The sequence below is a fragment of the Solea senegalensis genome, linkage group LG6 (assembly GCF_019176455.1).
Source record: "Solea senegalensis isolate Sse05_10M linkage group LG6, IFAPA_SoseM_1, whole genome shotgun sequence".
Taxonomy (NCBI): domain Eukaryota; kingdom Metazoa; phylum Chordata; class Actinopteri; order Pleuronectiformes; family Soleidae; genus Solea; species Solea senegalensis.
In genome coordinates this window covers 13,990,028-14,006,504 of record NC_058026.1, presented here as the reverse complement: position 1 = coordinate 14,006,504, position 16,477 = coordinate 13,990,028, and the positions used below count along the sequence as shown (strand labels likewise).

Sequence of the window (16,477 nt, the reverse complement as noted above, 5' to 3'; positions counted from 1 at the left end):
TTTCCTTGTTTCTACCTCCTTCCGTGTCTCCTTGACCTTGGCGCTGATTGTTGCACCTAAACACACAATACTGCTGCTCTGCCATTGGTCAGTGAGCAGCCATGTGACGGGATTGTCAGCTGACAAGATTCTAGGCAAAAGGGGAAACTTCTTTCATCAAGATGGAAGAGGGAAAAAAAAAAATCTCAGACTCTAATGTCAGATCATGTGTGTGTGTGTGTGTGTGGTGGGAGGGTACAAAGTCTCTCCTTTTTGTGCTGAGTCATTTTTTGTTAATCATAATTTGGACAGTGGGATTGGTTAACAGACGTGCAGGATGTGAGGTGACACTCTGAATGAGGAAGTGTTACAAAAGAACAGAGCACAGTCAGTCGCCAAGTTCACAAGAGGAATTTTAGGCTCAGCAGCATTTTTAACTCTGAACATTTGACACGTTACCATCTCCACACACACACATGCACTGTGATGTGCCAGCTGCATGTGTGTGTCGGCATGAGAGGGTCAGCTGAGGATGAGGATGAGGATAGAGGTCAAATCATTTCTACATCTTTATATTTCAGTTTTCATTCATCTGTTGAATGAAGGACACTGACAGTTTATTATATATATGTTACATAGGGATGTCCCGATACCAATACCTACAAGATGAGTATCTACCGATACCAATATTAGTCCAATACAGTTATTTTAGACCATTTGTGAAGCTGTTAACAACACGTTTGTGCTGATTCATTTCAAAGACGTAATTCTCCAACTGTGTAACAAAATATTGTTCTCCCAAAAAGAAGAAAGAAACAGCCCAAACATGACTCAACTAAAATAGCTTTTGCTGATTTTTATTTACCTTCTTACAGTCTGTGAATAGTGAAGCATTCAATATGTAGGATTTTTGGATCGTGTCCGATATCCAATCCAGTGATTTTGACCAGTATCGGACCGATACCGATACTGACCGATACGGATTGCCATCCCTGATATTATACGGTGCTTCCCAGGGCTGAACAATTCATTAAAACTTTATCAAAATCGTAATACGGCTTACTGCAGTTTTCAATTTGCAGGTCAAAATGTGTATGAATTCACCATTTTAGATCAGATATTGTCCTCACTGATACACATATACAGTATATTCTACAGAGTGAAGAAAACGTCTTTGTTTCCCACAGATCTGCACAAATATCACACAATAATCATTTTAAATATGTAATTTCAATGAAAATGAGAATAATTATGTAAAAATGACCATTCCCTCTGATATCGCGAATCATATCGCAATCGTAATTAGACATTTATTCAAAATCGTTCAGCCTTGGTGCTTCCTATATTCCTAATTATTAAACATTTTGCTTTCAGTTTCAATTATTCAAATCACATTACTAAGTTTAGTTACAGTTTTCTTTCCGTGACAATGAATACGTTTATCTTTCATGATGACAGTTTGTTGTTTTCAAGACATAAAAGTAAACCCTTCTCTGCTGTTCTATTATTTGTAGTAAGTCTAAGTGTTCACTGAAAAAGACACATCTGTTCCACTTCACATGCTCGAGTATCTGTTCAGCTTTTAAACAGAGAGGAGGCAGATAAAGCGACAGAGGTCAATGGGGGACATTGAAAAGCTGCTCGACAGAGACAGACATAGTCAGACGAGTCGTGTGGACACCATTTCCATCTCACACACACACACACTCAAATGCCCCCTATTTGAGTTGTTACTGACCTGGGTGGAGGTGTAATCTGCTGCCCATTAGAATTATTTTCCTCACAAACAAGTGCTTTGTTCTGACGAGGCCCCTCAGCTGTGTCACATGTGCCGCAGAGCCGACGCACACACACACACACACACACACACACACACACACATACCTCACATCTCTATCATTTCTCTCCTAATTTTCTTCGATATATATTTGCATCGACAGCTATGGAGAAATGATAGGAGATGATGGGAGAAAGAAACACCAACATGATCATGTGTCCAGAAATGATTTACTTGCGTCATAGACGTTTGTATAACTCCAAACAAACTTATCAGTTATAAAAGCAACTGATAGCAAAATGTAAAAGGGACACACACACACACACAGTGTCAAAGCATATAATAAAAACTTGATAATATACAGTATGTCCGATATTATTATTGGGCTATTATAGATAAAAAACCAACACACAAACAAGTATCCGATTCTATTTTTCCATATGACAATATCAGATGATTGCAGAAAGATTTGAATTTTTGTAAAGTGCAGTACAATATTAAAGAAACGATGCATACAAAGAGACCAATGATGACCATATGTTGCAAATAAAAGCATTTTTGCTGTATATATACAGTGCTTCACACATTTATTAGAGCACCTGTCATAAAAACAATAGAGCACAATAGTTATTGTTCTTTATTTGGCAAATAACAAACTGAATTTACCTTTTTATAACCACATTGGAGCCGGCTCACTGAGCATCTTCTCTGAGAAGCCTGAAATGAATAAAGCACAATAATTTAACCACTAAAACTAATGTTCCTGTTCAGGGAATGCAAGCAGATAACTATAATTTGACATCTCAATCAAGAAATAATCATGTGCTTTATTTTTTTCAGTTCTTTTGTAAAAACAGATTTGTGGATTACAATAATGATTATACTTTAGCATTAAAAACATCACTTCTACATACTGGTGTATTAACCACAGCAGAAACATAAAAAATGATTTAGATTATTAGCGATGCTGTTAATTTAGGGGCAGCTGTGGCTTTGGGTGGTGGTCTAATACATTTGTTAAGCACTGTACTGTATGTATGTGTAATGCATTGTTATAATGTGTGTGTGTGTGTGTGTGTGTGTGTGTGTGTTGCTCTCAGCATACGTGGCAGCACACACTCACCTCCCATGTGAACATTGTCAGGCTGTTTGTGTTCGGCTTCTTACAGTTGAACATGGCGTCACATCAGACCTGATGGGCCAGTTCCCTCATGTCTTTGTCTTCAGCGCATGACTTTGTGCTTTCTGTGTCAAAGTGTGCAAATGTTTTTACTGGACACATTGTTTTACTCTCCGCATTATGATCCTGTTTGGTCTGATTTAATTTAACTGTCACAACTTTTTTTTTTCTCACTTCTTTCCGTCTTCCCTTAGCATTAATGAGCAGTTTTTTTAACTACAATACAACATTTCCTTTTGTGTTCATTGATCAGTTCTACAGTTGAAATCCCAAATACTACACAGGAACAGTACGCATGCAAGTATTTACAGTTTACAGTCTTGCTCGTGAATCCTCGATAAAGCAAACGAACAGATAGCATGTTTTAATCTTTGTATCAAGATTTATTATTGTTTTATGAAAATGGTTGATGTGGTGTTTTGATTTGTGAGCGGGTGACTTTGTTCGAGTGCCATCTTTGTGTGTGAATCACTCTCTCATCCCCCCTTTTAAAATAGGTTTACAGCCGCAATATGGCCTTCACTCCAACCTTTTTTACACCCTGTGGAGAGAATAGATTACTCCATCAGTAAACTTTGAACCTGCTATCTATGTATACTGTGTGTGTCTGTGTGTGTGTGTGTGCATGCATGCGCGCTGCCAAAAAGTGAGAATCAGTGATTGCATGTCCTTCATTAACAGAGTCATTGGTTAATATGTCACTTGTGCAATGGTATTTGCTCACACACACACACACACACACATGAACGGCACCCCGACTGATAAGAGCGTAGACCCTGTTCTCTTTAAGGCTTGTTGAAGGTTATGTACACTTCCACGCGTTGTCATTGTGGTCTCCTGTGCCTGGAATGCGACCACAGTGGTATAATTTGTGTTTTGATCAGTCTGTTCTCAGCAAAGTGCCTTTGACATCATGCTTCACGAAACCTGCAATTAAATTTACCAGCATTTGTTGAAGCAGTCATGGCTAAAATAGACACAGGGAAACTCTTACAGTACCAGGGCGATGCCAAACTTTGTAATTTCAGTCTTTATTGACCTACAAGAGCTTATTTTCTAATATTTCTTTTTGTGATTTCCTGTCATTATGAAAAGCAATAGTGAGTTCTTTCATCAAACTCTTTGTCTTTGTGTGTTGCCATTCAGATCGCCATTTAATCAGTTCATAAAGTCATCACGTTTCCTCAGGGATGAATCACGATGACTTCGGTGACTTCTTTTTATTTAGTGCCATATCATCGACTCAATGCGTTACTCAGTAATATATACTATACTCAATAACAAGTAGTGCAAGGGATTGAAATGTATGAAAACAAGTTCAAATGTCCTCTTTGCCATGATGATGTGGACGTGCAGCAGTAAAGTTAGGGGAGACTGATTTTCTCTAGTTGCTCATTTTTATTTCGATGAAATCAATTCATTTTCAAAAAGAAACGTCACATTTTCAATGTATTTACAAGACTAAAATGGTAATATGATGAGTAATGAAAGTATTACACGAATATAAAGTTATGTTATTACTTTTTAAAGGACCAATATGTAATAAGTAACTTATAATGACTTATTTTTGCAGCTTCCGTTGAACTTCAGACAGGAAAACAAGTTAAAACAACATGCAGAAACAGGTTAAATGTTAAATATGCTGAAGATCAGATTATAGCATGCTGGCCTTATCATGTGAACAAATCACAGGTTTCATTACAGACATTACAGTAGAGATATGACAGTGGGAAAAGCCCAGCAGCGTTGTGCACGCCAAGCCTCATTTCACAAATGAAGACAGGGACGAGCAGAACTGTGATGAAGCAGCACATATTTGCTGCATCATCAACAACCTGACTACAACTGAACACACTTGTTTGTCTGTGTTAAAAATAAACCCATTGATACCTTGACTGTGAAACTTGAGAGGAATAGTTTCTGTTTTTAAAAAACCATTTGAAGTATTTTATTCTTCCTTTAAATTCCCACTTCAGATTATCCCTTGAACAGTAAGAAATGAGCACACATGTAAGTGTGAATATGTAACCTACAGGTTCCTCATGACTTTTCCTTGATTGTTGCCAATCATCACCTTAAGTCACACCCTCTGTCCTTTTATCCCAACCCTCCCAACCCCCCTTTTGTCTTATTCTTTATCAGCTGAGAGAAAGAATGACTGAGTGAGAGAGTGATTGAAGAAGGGAGAAAAAAAGGTGGTGGGGGGCTTTACCTGTACTGAGAGGCCCCACCTCTCTCTCTCTCCTCTGGCCACTAAGAATAAGTAAACACTAAACCAACTTTGCTTACCTCCATACTCAAACACCCAGACACAGCAGGTCGAGGAGGCTGCTGCAGCCTGTCAGTGCCACAGGAGAGACAGTTTTTAGAAAGGTGTGAATATACAGACAGAAGTGACTCCCAAAATCAAAATACAGCTCACTGGTCCACACTTCGATATCTCCGAAACAGGTACAGTGTCTACAGTGTCATCATCTGTCTTTCTAAAAGTCTCTATGTTATTCTTCTTCCTTCAAATGATGATTCTGTCGGAAAAAAACAAACTAATCTCTCAGATTATTGATAACCTTCATACATTCTGGTGTCTCTAGCCTCTGGCCTCCATGTTTAAATGCTTTTTGTTTGACTTTGTGACCAAAATCTTGTGTCAAGTCTTGTGACAGAGGTAATCTAAAGGAAGCAGGTTTTCTCCTCTCTGTGACGATATCTGCTGTTCTGTTATTTTACCACACTGCTCAGTTCCAACACCAAAAAGGAGGATGGAAACAGACAGTGAGTTCCTTTCAAACAATCAGTGCTCAGAATAGATGTTCTCAGAGTGAAACCAGTGGAACCAGTGGAGTGGCATGGTGCTGTATTTCTGTGTGTGCGTGTGTGTGCGTGTGTGTGTGTGTGTGTGTGTGTGTGTTCAGGGTGGGGGATAAAAATGCTTCAGTGACTAACAGGAGAGGCTGGTATTATTACCCATAGACTTCCGGGTTCTTGGTCATACAATATGTGGACTTTTACCCCGGTTCAGTTAAGCTGTTTGTTTTGTAGATATGTATGTGTGTGTGTGTGTGTGTGTGTGTGTGTATGTGTGTCCACTAGCAACAGAAAAGCCAGTGGCCTGCCGCTAGATTTCATTCATTTGAATTTGAGGCTATACAAAACATTTATTTTCACAGTTTTGTCATGGTTCATAAATCATAACATGATTTATACTATCGTCTTTTCATCAACGTTATTTCAGCGGCACGTTTTCTGTAACTGTGTCACAGTGGCAGCCTGACACAGTCTCTCAGCAGTGTGTTTGTCCACAGGGTGCACCCTTGTTTGAGATAAAGTCAGTGCGAGGGTTAGCTCTTTTGTAGAGAGATGCTGGAGAGAGGTTAACATTTTATTATTTAATAGACTTTGCTCTCTCACTCACACACACACACACACACACACACACACACACACAGCCTACAAAAAGCCTATATCACGAGTGTGGGACGCATCAGCCATAATTCTAAGTCTAAATGTCTTAACCTAAGGAAGTAAAACCCCTTTAAGCTAATGTTGGGGAACATGATATATGTGGCAATACTTCATAATTGTCTTAAAAATGTTGTTAGGATTCAAGCTATTATTCAAGAGTGGATACAATATCGAGGCAACTGAACTTGCACTAGTTAATTCAAGTAAAATACCTTTATTTAACACTGTAGCTTTGTTTTGCAGTTTTAAAACACAGACACAAACACCTTGATTTCATTTGATTTAAAAGTTCATTTGAACTTGGAGTCAACAGGAAATAACAAAACAACAATCACTTAAACTTCACACAAGTTGACACATGTTCAAAAGGAGTGGGAAGAAGTCTAGACTTATCATACCCACCCCATCTCCCTTATTTACGTATATTACATGTTTATCCCACTTCCTTAATAATTAGTGGTAATCCTAATAATAATTATAAGGATTTTAATAAACAACTTGAAATGCACACATCACATCACATAGAGAAGGACATGGACATATGGACCAGACAAGGACAAACAAAAAAAACGTGTAAAAGACCCAATTTAAAGTGAACGTAAATTACTAAATAAATGGATACTCATTAACATAAATAATATATTGAACATCTGTAAATAAAGAAATGATTTAATAACATGTGAAATAAAAGTGAAACTAAGTTAAGAGAGTGAGATAAAAGTAGAGTTTAAGTCGAGGACAGAAACCTCTTGGATGTGTGGTGAAAGTTAACCGAAACTCCTGAAGACTCAATGACCTTGACGACTGAGAACCTTCAAGCTTTTTGATGTATTGAATAAAATGATGCGGTTTGAGTTAACACTGTGGGGTTTTGAGTGGACAAATGTGTGGGGTGGGGGTGGGGGCTCTTGGGGTAAATGGATTAGAATCATCCCTCTGTGGTGAAGTTGGGGTGGGTTGAGGTAGTGACTTACGCACTCCCTCTGACCTGAAATTCTTCAGGCCTGTTTCACTTTGAAGGACTTTCTAATACTGAGGGAGGGAGGGAGGAAGGGAGGCCTGCATGAGGATACTAGAGAGGGAACATTTGGTACTCTCTATGTGGTCCTTAAAACACACACACACACACACACACTGTTCTCCACCTCTCTACACACTTCCCTCTCTCCCCCCTCCTCACTGCTCTGCTTGGAGCTTGAGTGAACCAGAGGAATGAGGGTGACAGGTACAGGGATGGAAGGAGAGAAAACAAGACAAGGGAAGTAGGAGACAGTGGAGGACGGTGGCAGGGACAAACATGAATAGGGGCTCACATCTAGACAAAAAACTTTTTTTTTTGGACAATTTTGACCACAAAATAATCGATCACGCTCTCGATGCCCACGTACTGGAAAGCCTACATGAAAGGTGTGACCACTGACAGCCTGTGGACAGTGGAACTGTAATCTCTGATTATTAGTTTGAGCATGTTAAAAACACACCGGGGTTTTGGCAGAAAACAGACACGTTAAGTGCGTCTTTGTCCTCCATCAGCAGTGTGAGTGGATTGTCCGTCCTGCTGCTGCAGCAGCGTGCTGACAGTTGATCTGTGTGAACCACGGTTCTGAGGACATCATGTGTCTGCGGGGGTCAGCCACAGTTCTCACTTCCCTTTCATCGAGTCCTTTGTTTTTCCAAGTCCACCGGCCACCTTCTGCAGCTGATTCTGCTGTGTGTTCTGGTGGAGGTCATAATCTGAGTTTCTCTGCTGCCTTCAATAATATTTAGGTGATTGAGACAGTTGCATTGTGAACAGCTACCACAAACAATCAGGCTGTTAGAGAAAGCAGAGGGGGGAGAAAAACCACAGCAGGAAGCTTCTTATTTCAGTTTTTGTGCTTGTGTGAGTGGAGTCACTTGTGGAAAAACACATTGTGGTGTTATTGTACAGGTTGTATCACTCTGCAGCGCACACACGCTCTAGAGAGAGAGAGAGAGAGGGAGAAAAACAGTCGACCCAAGGTCTTGTGACATGCTACTCATTTACTTTTTATGGATGATGGTAGTCATACAAGCTCTCTGGCCAAGATACCGAGAGTCACCACTGCTTTACTGCTGACTTTATTCCTGCTTGTTCACAGTTTGTGTCAATGACGCAGATTCCATGCAGTTAGAGACCCAGCTTATCAGAGATAGTCTACTAAGTCTAAGAACTCTCAAATTTGATTTCTTATCATTGTGCGTTTCAGCTTACACACAGTGTCAGGGTCAGCGTATCGCCATAAAATAAACACTGTAAATACACAGGTCAGTGTGATTCAATCCAGTCTACCAACACAAATCAAAAACCTGTGGAAGTGCTCCGAGAGCCAGCTCTTGAGGACTTACATTGTTCTTACAGTTGGGTTTGGGATTGTTTAGTTTCATCCACGTGTCATTACACCAGTGACACATTTGTCCAAATTTCTTTTCTTTTCTTTCATTTATTAAACTTGTCCATTTTTCTAAAAAAAATATGTTGCTTTACAGCAGTTTCCAATGTTAGAACAGTGACATTTCCAGTGATGAGCCATGTTGCTCAGTAGAACAGCCGATGGGAGCACCTTCTCTGTGTCCTGCCCTGTGATTGGTCAGAGTCTCCCATCGTGGGCCAGGCCCCATTTAATGGGATTAAATCTCAATAACAGGAACATATGTTGTTACCCCAAATTAAAGTCCTCAGAAGAAATGACTAAAAGTTAAGTGAGTGAAAAAAGTTATATTATTGGGTTACTGAAGGTTGACATTCAGTAATGATAAAAAAAAATGTTCAAACTCAAAATCATCACCAAATCTGAACATTAAGACCTGATTCAAATTGAAGCAACATAACTTGCCTGACAAATGATTTAGTGAAACATGTACAATCATTACAAGGCATGAGGCAATAAATGTTGTATACACCCCCCCTGTGGGATCTTACTGCAGGGTTTAACAGTTAACCGATGACCTGATGTGCGGTCACCTGGACAGTGACACCCTCTGACGAGTCTGACCCCTGACACTAAGCTCCAACTCTAAGAACCGACAGTTAAACTTTAAAATGACCCATTGACTCCACTCTCCCCCAAAAAACAACACCTTTCTTGCCATTGTACACACGCACACACTTCAACATTCATAATGTCTCTCAAACACACACACACACACGGACACGGACACACCTTTCTGCTATTATTTGTGTTCAGTCCACTTGAGTTGACGTCACTCCCAGTGATTCAACACTTTTATGACGGGTGTTTCATTATGCAAACACGGTCTAAGGCACTACAGCCCCTACTTTGCTCTTTATCTATCATTTATGCCTTAATCTCATCGTTTCTGTCCATCCATCATTCTCTTGGGTCTTTATGCTAAATAAACCTTCTTCTTCTTCCCTGTTTACTCAGTTGTTGAAATGAGCAGAGCAGGTTTCAAAAGCAGCTGAAAGTCAACACAGACAGTGGCTTTCATCTCTATGTCCCTTTAACCCCCCCCCCATCTGCTCTCGCCTTGCCTCACTCACTCTCTTCTCGACTGAGAGGACATTTCAGACAGAAACTCTCATCAGGCTGTTTTTTTGTCTCTCACTCTTCTCTCTATCTACTCTCTTGACTGCCCAGGAAGGTGTGTGTTGTTTGCTTAAGTCAGGCTGTGGCAGGGACATGTTCACCATTGTGATGTACAAATAACACACCACACACACACACACACACACACACACACACTCAGATGTAGTCTTGTGCTGACATGACATAAATCACTTGTGGTAAAACAACAGTCAACAATTTTTAAATGTCAGCACAAAAAAAGACGAGGAAGTGTTTAAAGCCCAAGTTTGAAGGTTTTTGCCACTCTCAGCAGAAACAAACCATTTCATTTTAAAACAAATCATTTTAAACTACATTTCCCATCAGCCCTCTTCCCCCATTCATATCTTGTTAGTGCAAGAGTTTTTGAGTCAGTTACCATCTTATGAAGATATAAAAAAAATATAAAATAAGATCAGCAATTTTCTTTTTGAAAAGTGTTAAAAGTAAAGGTTTTTGTTACCTCACCTCCAGCTGCTTTGTTCTCTTATGAAAACTGTTTATTCCTGTCTCATGTAGCTCACCAAGGTGCAGGTCAGTTTAACCAGGGAATATAAAGTTTGCGTATTTTCTGAGGACTCAAATAAATCGAAGTGATCAGGAAATATTCTTTACAAAAAAAGCAACTTTTTAACAGAAATCTTTTCAAGCAAACACGGGAAAGACTAAACTGCAGCCGTGAGATAAAAACAAATGTAAAAGTAATATAAAATTGCCATAAGATTTATTGATTTTTACTACATTGAGTAATGAATGCAATTAATCACTAAGGCTAGTATTAATTGCTAGCCTTAGTGCAATTAATACTGTCTGTGTATGTAATCAGGTCTGGTAAATACATTTAAATGTAATGATTTTCTTAAAAAACTGGGGCTTGAATCCACTTCACACTCCCACAAAGTACCTGTTTTAGCTCCACCCTCATCTGTGTGTGTGTGTGTGTGTGTGTGTAGAGGAGGCTGGCCTCTGTGCTCAGTGCCCTGCTGTACCTGTCTCTGATGGAGGTGGACTAACACTCCCAGAGCAGGCGGCCAAGCAGCGGAGCTCTGTGAAACAACAGTGGTAGCTATCCTCACATCTGACTGATCTCTGCTTCCCCTTCTCTTTCCCACAGCCATTCATCTGCTTTCACTCTCACTTCTCTTTCTCTCTGACTCTCCTTGGATTCTCCTTCAAGTTGCTTTGATTTCAAGCTGTAGTGTAGCGTGTAATGTATTAGTGTGCAGTATTTTTGCTTGTGAAAGGTGAATTGCATATGTCTATTAGTGCATCAGTTGTGACAGGGTTGCTTGTTGGGTGTGTATTATATTTGAGTGTTTTGTTTAATGTTCTGCTGGGTGAGTCAGTCACCTCCACATGTTCACGTGTGGGGCTAAGATGGTGTCTTTCACGCCACTGATACATACACACATACATGTTAGGAGAGCAAAAAGGAAGCTGCACTGTTCCTTACTCTTTAACATAGCGTTTGTTTTCTTATATCATGAAAATCACGAGAAATGTTTGTTACAAATGTCAGAACAACATCGTATTTAAGAGGGAAAATAGGGAGGAGCATTGGGAGCAGTGAGTAATCATGCTTTATTAATGACATGGCTCATTTGATCATGTGAAAAATAAGATGTCCGTGTTTATAGGCTGGAAAACCATAAAAGCTTTTTTTGTCTGCTCATAAAGCAATTCATTCCCCCAATAACATGATGTAACTACATATAAAATCAGGTGTTTCTATCAATCATAAACACAGTGTAATGGGTAATCTCCACTGCGATTACCGGAGCGCCGTCAAAACCTTGCTCTTTGACTCCGTTCACTTGTTAGTTCCATGCTTTTCTGAGTCAAAACCTTTGACCAGCTGAACTCTGTGTTTGAGCAAAAAACGGCTGTTTCCCCTCGTGGCTTCTGCCACTGCTCTGATGTAAACTCATACAGAAGACTCACACTTGTTTCAAAATTGTATTTTATTTTATTGAGATGTCGTTTATGCTCTTTGTGAGTAAAGGCTGGAATTTGACTTGGCCACAGTTAATCATTTACGTGTGGCTGCCTCAGATTTCAAACACACACACACACAAAATAAGGTCAGAGCAGTCTACTGTTTTTTCTCTTGTTATCATTTTCTTTATTTCCTCTGTCATGCTGCATTACCTCTCCCTTGTTATCTGGACTTTTTCAGATACTCTCGTGCCAATATCCCACATACACACTCAGTATAATTTTTTTTTCTGGCAAAGGAAGAGAGATCATCAGCGTTTTGCTTCACTTTTGACACAATGCACACCGATTTCCTGAGTTTCACTTAAGAAAGGAAAACCTCAGCAGTCGAGTGGTCAGCACTGAGGAAGTCAGGAATATCACTGGTGGTGGTCAAAGGCAGGAAGTAGATTACCCCATACTCACACTGTCATGTGTTTGACAAAACACAAAATCACCCAGAAAAGGGAGCCTCGCACTGGGTTTTTACAAATTGTTGACCTCGGTGTCACATGGCTCCTTTTTTTATAACTAAACAGAACTCCCAAAGAGAATATTGTCCTCCCTTTGTCATTAGTCTGACAAGATAAGTCTGATAAGAGATGGAGTCATGTTAGCACTTCACACAGCAGAAGGAAAACACAGAGCTGTAGACGCAGAGAGGGAAAGCAACACACAAACAAGTCATTTCAAAATAAAAGAAGCTGATTTAATGTAAGCTACTGGGGCATGGCTCTTTTGCCTTCAACTGTATTTGTATGTAACTCAGTGTCATCTTGACCTGTGTGAACGCGCACAAACAGGCTAAAAATAGAAGGGAAAAACATCACCCTGTTTCCCGACTTGTGAGTTTTGTTCTGCTTTCCCTTGATCCCATGTTTTGAAATGACTATCTTCTATGATAACAATTTGAACTGATAAAATATCTCTACTGTAGTTTTCTTTTTTATTTCTATGATATAAAAAGCATCTGCTCTTTCAGTAGACAAAAAAATCTTGTGGGAACAACAAGCAAACAGGTGTGCGTGTGTGTGTGTGGGAGAGTGGGATATTAGGTCAGGTCAAATGAGTGTGTGCGTTACCATGGTTACTTGGCTTTGTAGCATTTTACCTTTGTTGACTGCCTCACCTATCGCCTTGAAGTTTAAGCAATGTTGTGATTCAAGAGAGGCAATTTGACCTATTTGTGTAAGACTACATGAAGTTCAGTCTGACTAAAAGATGAAATTTGCTCCTGTGATTTGTTGATTCATTGTTGAGCGCTTTGTGGAGATTTGGGGATTTGAAACTGCTGTGGATTTTTCCGTGCTGCATACTGGCGGTGCTGGAAAGTAACAGAATAAGAGGTTTATGCTTGGAAAGCCGATTTCTGCTTGTCCTCTGTTCCACTTATAGAACTGCAGAACTTAATGATGTGGCAAACACACATGCACGCACGCACACGCACACGCACACACACAGGAAAAAGCTCCACCTATAACTTGCATATTGATAAGGGGGTTTAAAGTCCAACATCGTGGGGTGAGTGTGTAACAGGTGCTTGTGTAAGGTTAATTAATGTGCACAGCATTTCTCACAGCGTGGAGTTGTATTGTTTTACTGTAGTTTAACTGGAGGTGACATATATGAGTTTGCTTGTTAGCTGTTAATTTAGCTGCTATAACTGAAAGACACACACACACACACACACACAGAAAGAGCATGTGACCACACTCACTGAACCCTGAGCTGGATGGAGGTTTCAGGATTTGCGGGCCTTCATTCTCCCTGATAGAGTTCAGAGGTCAGCAAGGGATCTGAGGAACTCAGCAAAACAAGGTTGTAAAACTGCTGATAAGGAAAAGCACCCTGGGGATTTATATATGCTTTAGCTCCACTGTTCTGTCTAGATTGCTATGTGTGTGTTGGTTAGTGTTTTATAAGTAACCTAGCATGTGACCCTGTCTGAAAATTCATAATCACTTAATCTCGGCGAGCAGCCATATCATAACATTTTGCAGTTAAAACTGTAGTTGTGTCTGTAAATGTCTGTTACATTCAAACCATTGTCACATTAGTTCACACAATACTGATCTCATGTGGTGCGGTGAATTTCTCACTTTTGTTCTAGGAGACCGCTAAAAACAGGTTTGAGGATGACTGAAAACACAAAGAATCGCCCATGAAGACTTTCAGCAGTTAATTCCGCTGCTCAAAAAATTCGGTTGTTCAGCAGTTTTGACAGGATAAACACTTCTTGCCCCTGTGCTGCTGCTGCTGCCGTTGTATACACACAAACACTTCCTCACTCAAGTCTGATAGTATTGCTTGGCAAAGGCAATTCTCAGATAAATTGCACAACAAGTAATACTACCTTGTTTCTGCTCACAAGACCAAACAGATGCAAAATAATAAGATCTACAACAGCAAAAATCACCCAAAGTTACATGCTGCAGTTTTATGGCGGTGTTTCTTATCATTTGTGTCCCTTCTTGTATTTTCTGTTCTCTTGTTTGTGGTTTAAATGATATAATTGTAATTCTCCTCATCTTTCTCAGGCCCCAGATCTGATTGGATGGTTATGCCAGAATGACAGCCGAAGATTCTGCTTCCTCCTCAACCATGAGCAACAACGCTGCCCCATCCAAACCCGCCAAGTCCCCCAAGTCCTCTCAACTGTCTCTCCACGAACAGATTAATATCCCCGAGGGTGTCGCGGGTGCTCCGTATGAGGCTGCACTGAAGTCTCTGGTAGAGCGCACTGGCTACAGTATGATCCAGGAAAATGGTCAGCGTAAATATGGCCCTCCTCCTGGTTGGAGTGGTCCTGCCCCTCAACGAGGATGTGAAATCTTTGTGGGCAAAATCCCTCGGGATGTATACGAGGATGAGCTTGTGCCAGTGTTTGAGTCTGTCGGACGCATCTACGAGATGCGGCTGATGATGGACTTTGACGGGAAGAACCGAGGGTATGCATTTGTAATGTACACAGAGAAACACGAGGCCAAGCGCGCAGTGCGGGAGCTCAATAACTATGAGGTGAGACCTGGGCGGCTACTGGGGGTCTGCTCCTCTGTGGACAACTGCCGTCTTTTCATTGGTGGCATCCCCAAGACCAAAAAGCGTGAGGAGATTCTGGAGGAGGTCTCTAAAGTGACAGAGGGTGTACTAGATGTCATAGTTTATGCCAGTGCTGCAGACAAGATGAAGAACCGTGGCTTTGCCTTTGTAGAGTACGAGTCACATCGCGCGGCCGCCATGGCTCGCAGGAAGTTGATGCCTGGACGTATTCAGCTGTGGGGTCATCAGATCGCAGTAGACTGGGCTGAGCCAGAGATTGATGTGGATGAAGATGTGATGGAGACGGTGAAGATCCTCTATGTCAGGAATCTCATGATGGAGACCAGCGAGGAGGCAATCAGACAGGTGCGTTTAGTTGACAGATCAGTCAGGAGGTTTCAGTATGAAAAGATATTTCTATCCTATACAATAAAACATAATGTTCTCTGCCAAGCAGGTATTCAGCCAGTTTAACTCTGGATGTGTCGAACGGGTGAAGAAAATCCGTGATTATGCCTTCGTCCACTTTACCTCCCGAGACGATGCTGTCCTGGCCATGGACCACCTCAATGGCACAGAGGTGGAAGGATCCTGCATTGAGGTGACGCTCGCCAAGCCGGTGGATAAAGAGCAGTACTCGCGTCAGAAGGCCTCCAAGGGGGGAGTCCCTGCCACTCCAGAGCCGGCTCAGCAGAACTACGTATACCAGTGTGATCCATACACACTGGCTTACTATGGTTATCCCTACAACACCCTCATTGGACCTAACAGGGACTACTTTGTGAAAGGTTAGACTTCATTTTTGTCTTTTGTGCCATTAATGATCAATTGTCATAGCCACATTTTTTTTTCCTGAAAGCCAACTATGTTTTAAATGTTAGCAGAACTTCATTGGTGTATACAGTAGCTATAGTAGGAATAAAGACACCATCACTAATGAGCTATGATTTTGAAATTGTCGTGATGACTAAGATAATATTGATTAAGGACTAGAATTTAAGTGTGATAAGATTTTGTGGTTTAAAATCAAAGACTTGTTAAAAAGACAGAACAAGGTGATGGACCAATGAATGCTAATCCCATTACCTTTGATTGATTGAATATGGTCTTTGGGTGGAGGCAGGACAATCTATTTGACTTTCAACAATCATTGTGTTTTGGTTTTCTCTCCAAAGGAACCCCAATGATACAGAACAATGGTAATCTCTCACATCCTTGTTCCTACTTACTCCTTCAATGAACAATGAGCTTTCTTGCCATTTTGACAAACTATAAATTTTCTAACACCATTCTTTTTCTGCTGCGCTATCACCTCCCATTTCATGCTGGATTATTGCAGAGATTGCAGTGAATCCACATACATCTTGGACAACCATTTCACAGCACCATGAACTTGTATAGCTAAGAGACAGAACAGTGCTCAAGAAAGAGGTCAACCTGGAGTGTACTAAAATAACAACAAAACCCCCAAAAAACCCT

General features: G+C 40.5%; 2 protein-coding genes across 12 annotated transcripts in view; one reads left to right on the top strand and one right to left on the bottom strand.

Annotated features, from left to right (window-relative positions):
- LOC122770444 (putative methyltransferase NSUN7) overlaps positions 1–1,962 on the bottom strand; it is a 29,714-nt gene extending 27,752 nt beyond the window's left edge. The window contains exon 1 of one of the 3 annotated variants that reach the window (XM_044027299.1): positions 1,718–1,962. The gene's annotated coding sequence lies outside the window, so the exon portion shown is untranslated. The remainder of the gene's footprint in view (positions 1–1,717) is intronic. The other 2 variants (XM_044027297.1, XM_044027298.1) reach the window with 2 other exon arrangements.
- Positions 1–16,477, top strand: part of rbm47 (RNA binding motif protein 47) — a 30,039-nt gene that overhangs the window by 6,996 nt on the left and 6,566 nt on the right. For 3 of the 9 annotated variants that reach the window (XM_044027307.1, XM_044027304.1, XM_044027300.1), the window contains exons 1-4: positions 5,214–5,387; positions 14,497–15,364; positions 15,456–15,786; positions 16,174–16,197. In XM_044027307.1, the coding sequence (XP_043883242.1) occupies positions 14,528–15,364; positions 15,456–15,786; positions 16,174–16,197 (1,192 nt within the window). In that variant the 5' untranslated portion in view covers positions 5,214–5,387; positions 14,497–14,527. Of the gene's footprint in view, positions 1–5,213; positions 5,388–10,969; positions 11,048–14,496; positions 15,365–15,455; positions 15,787–16,173; positions 16,198–16,477 lie in introns of those variants that run through there. The other 6 variants (XM_044027308.1, XM_044027306.1, XM_044027305.1 and 3 more) reach the window with 3 other exon arrangements.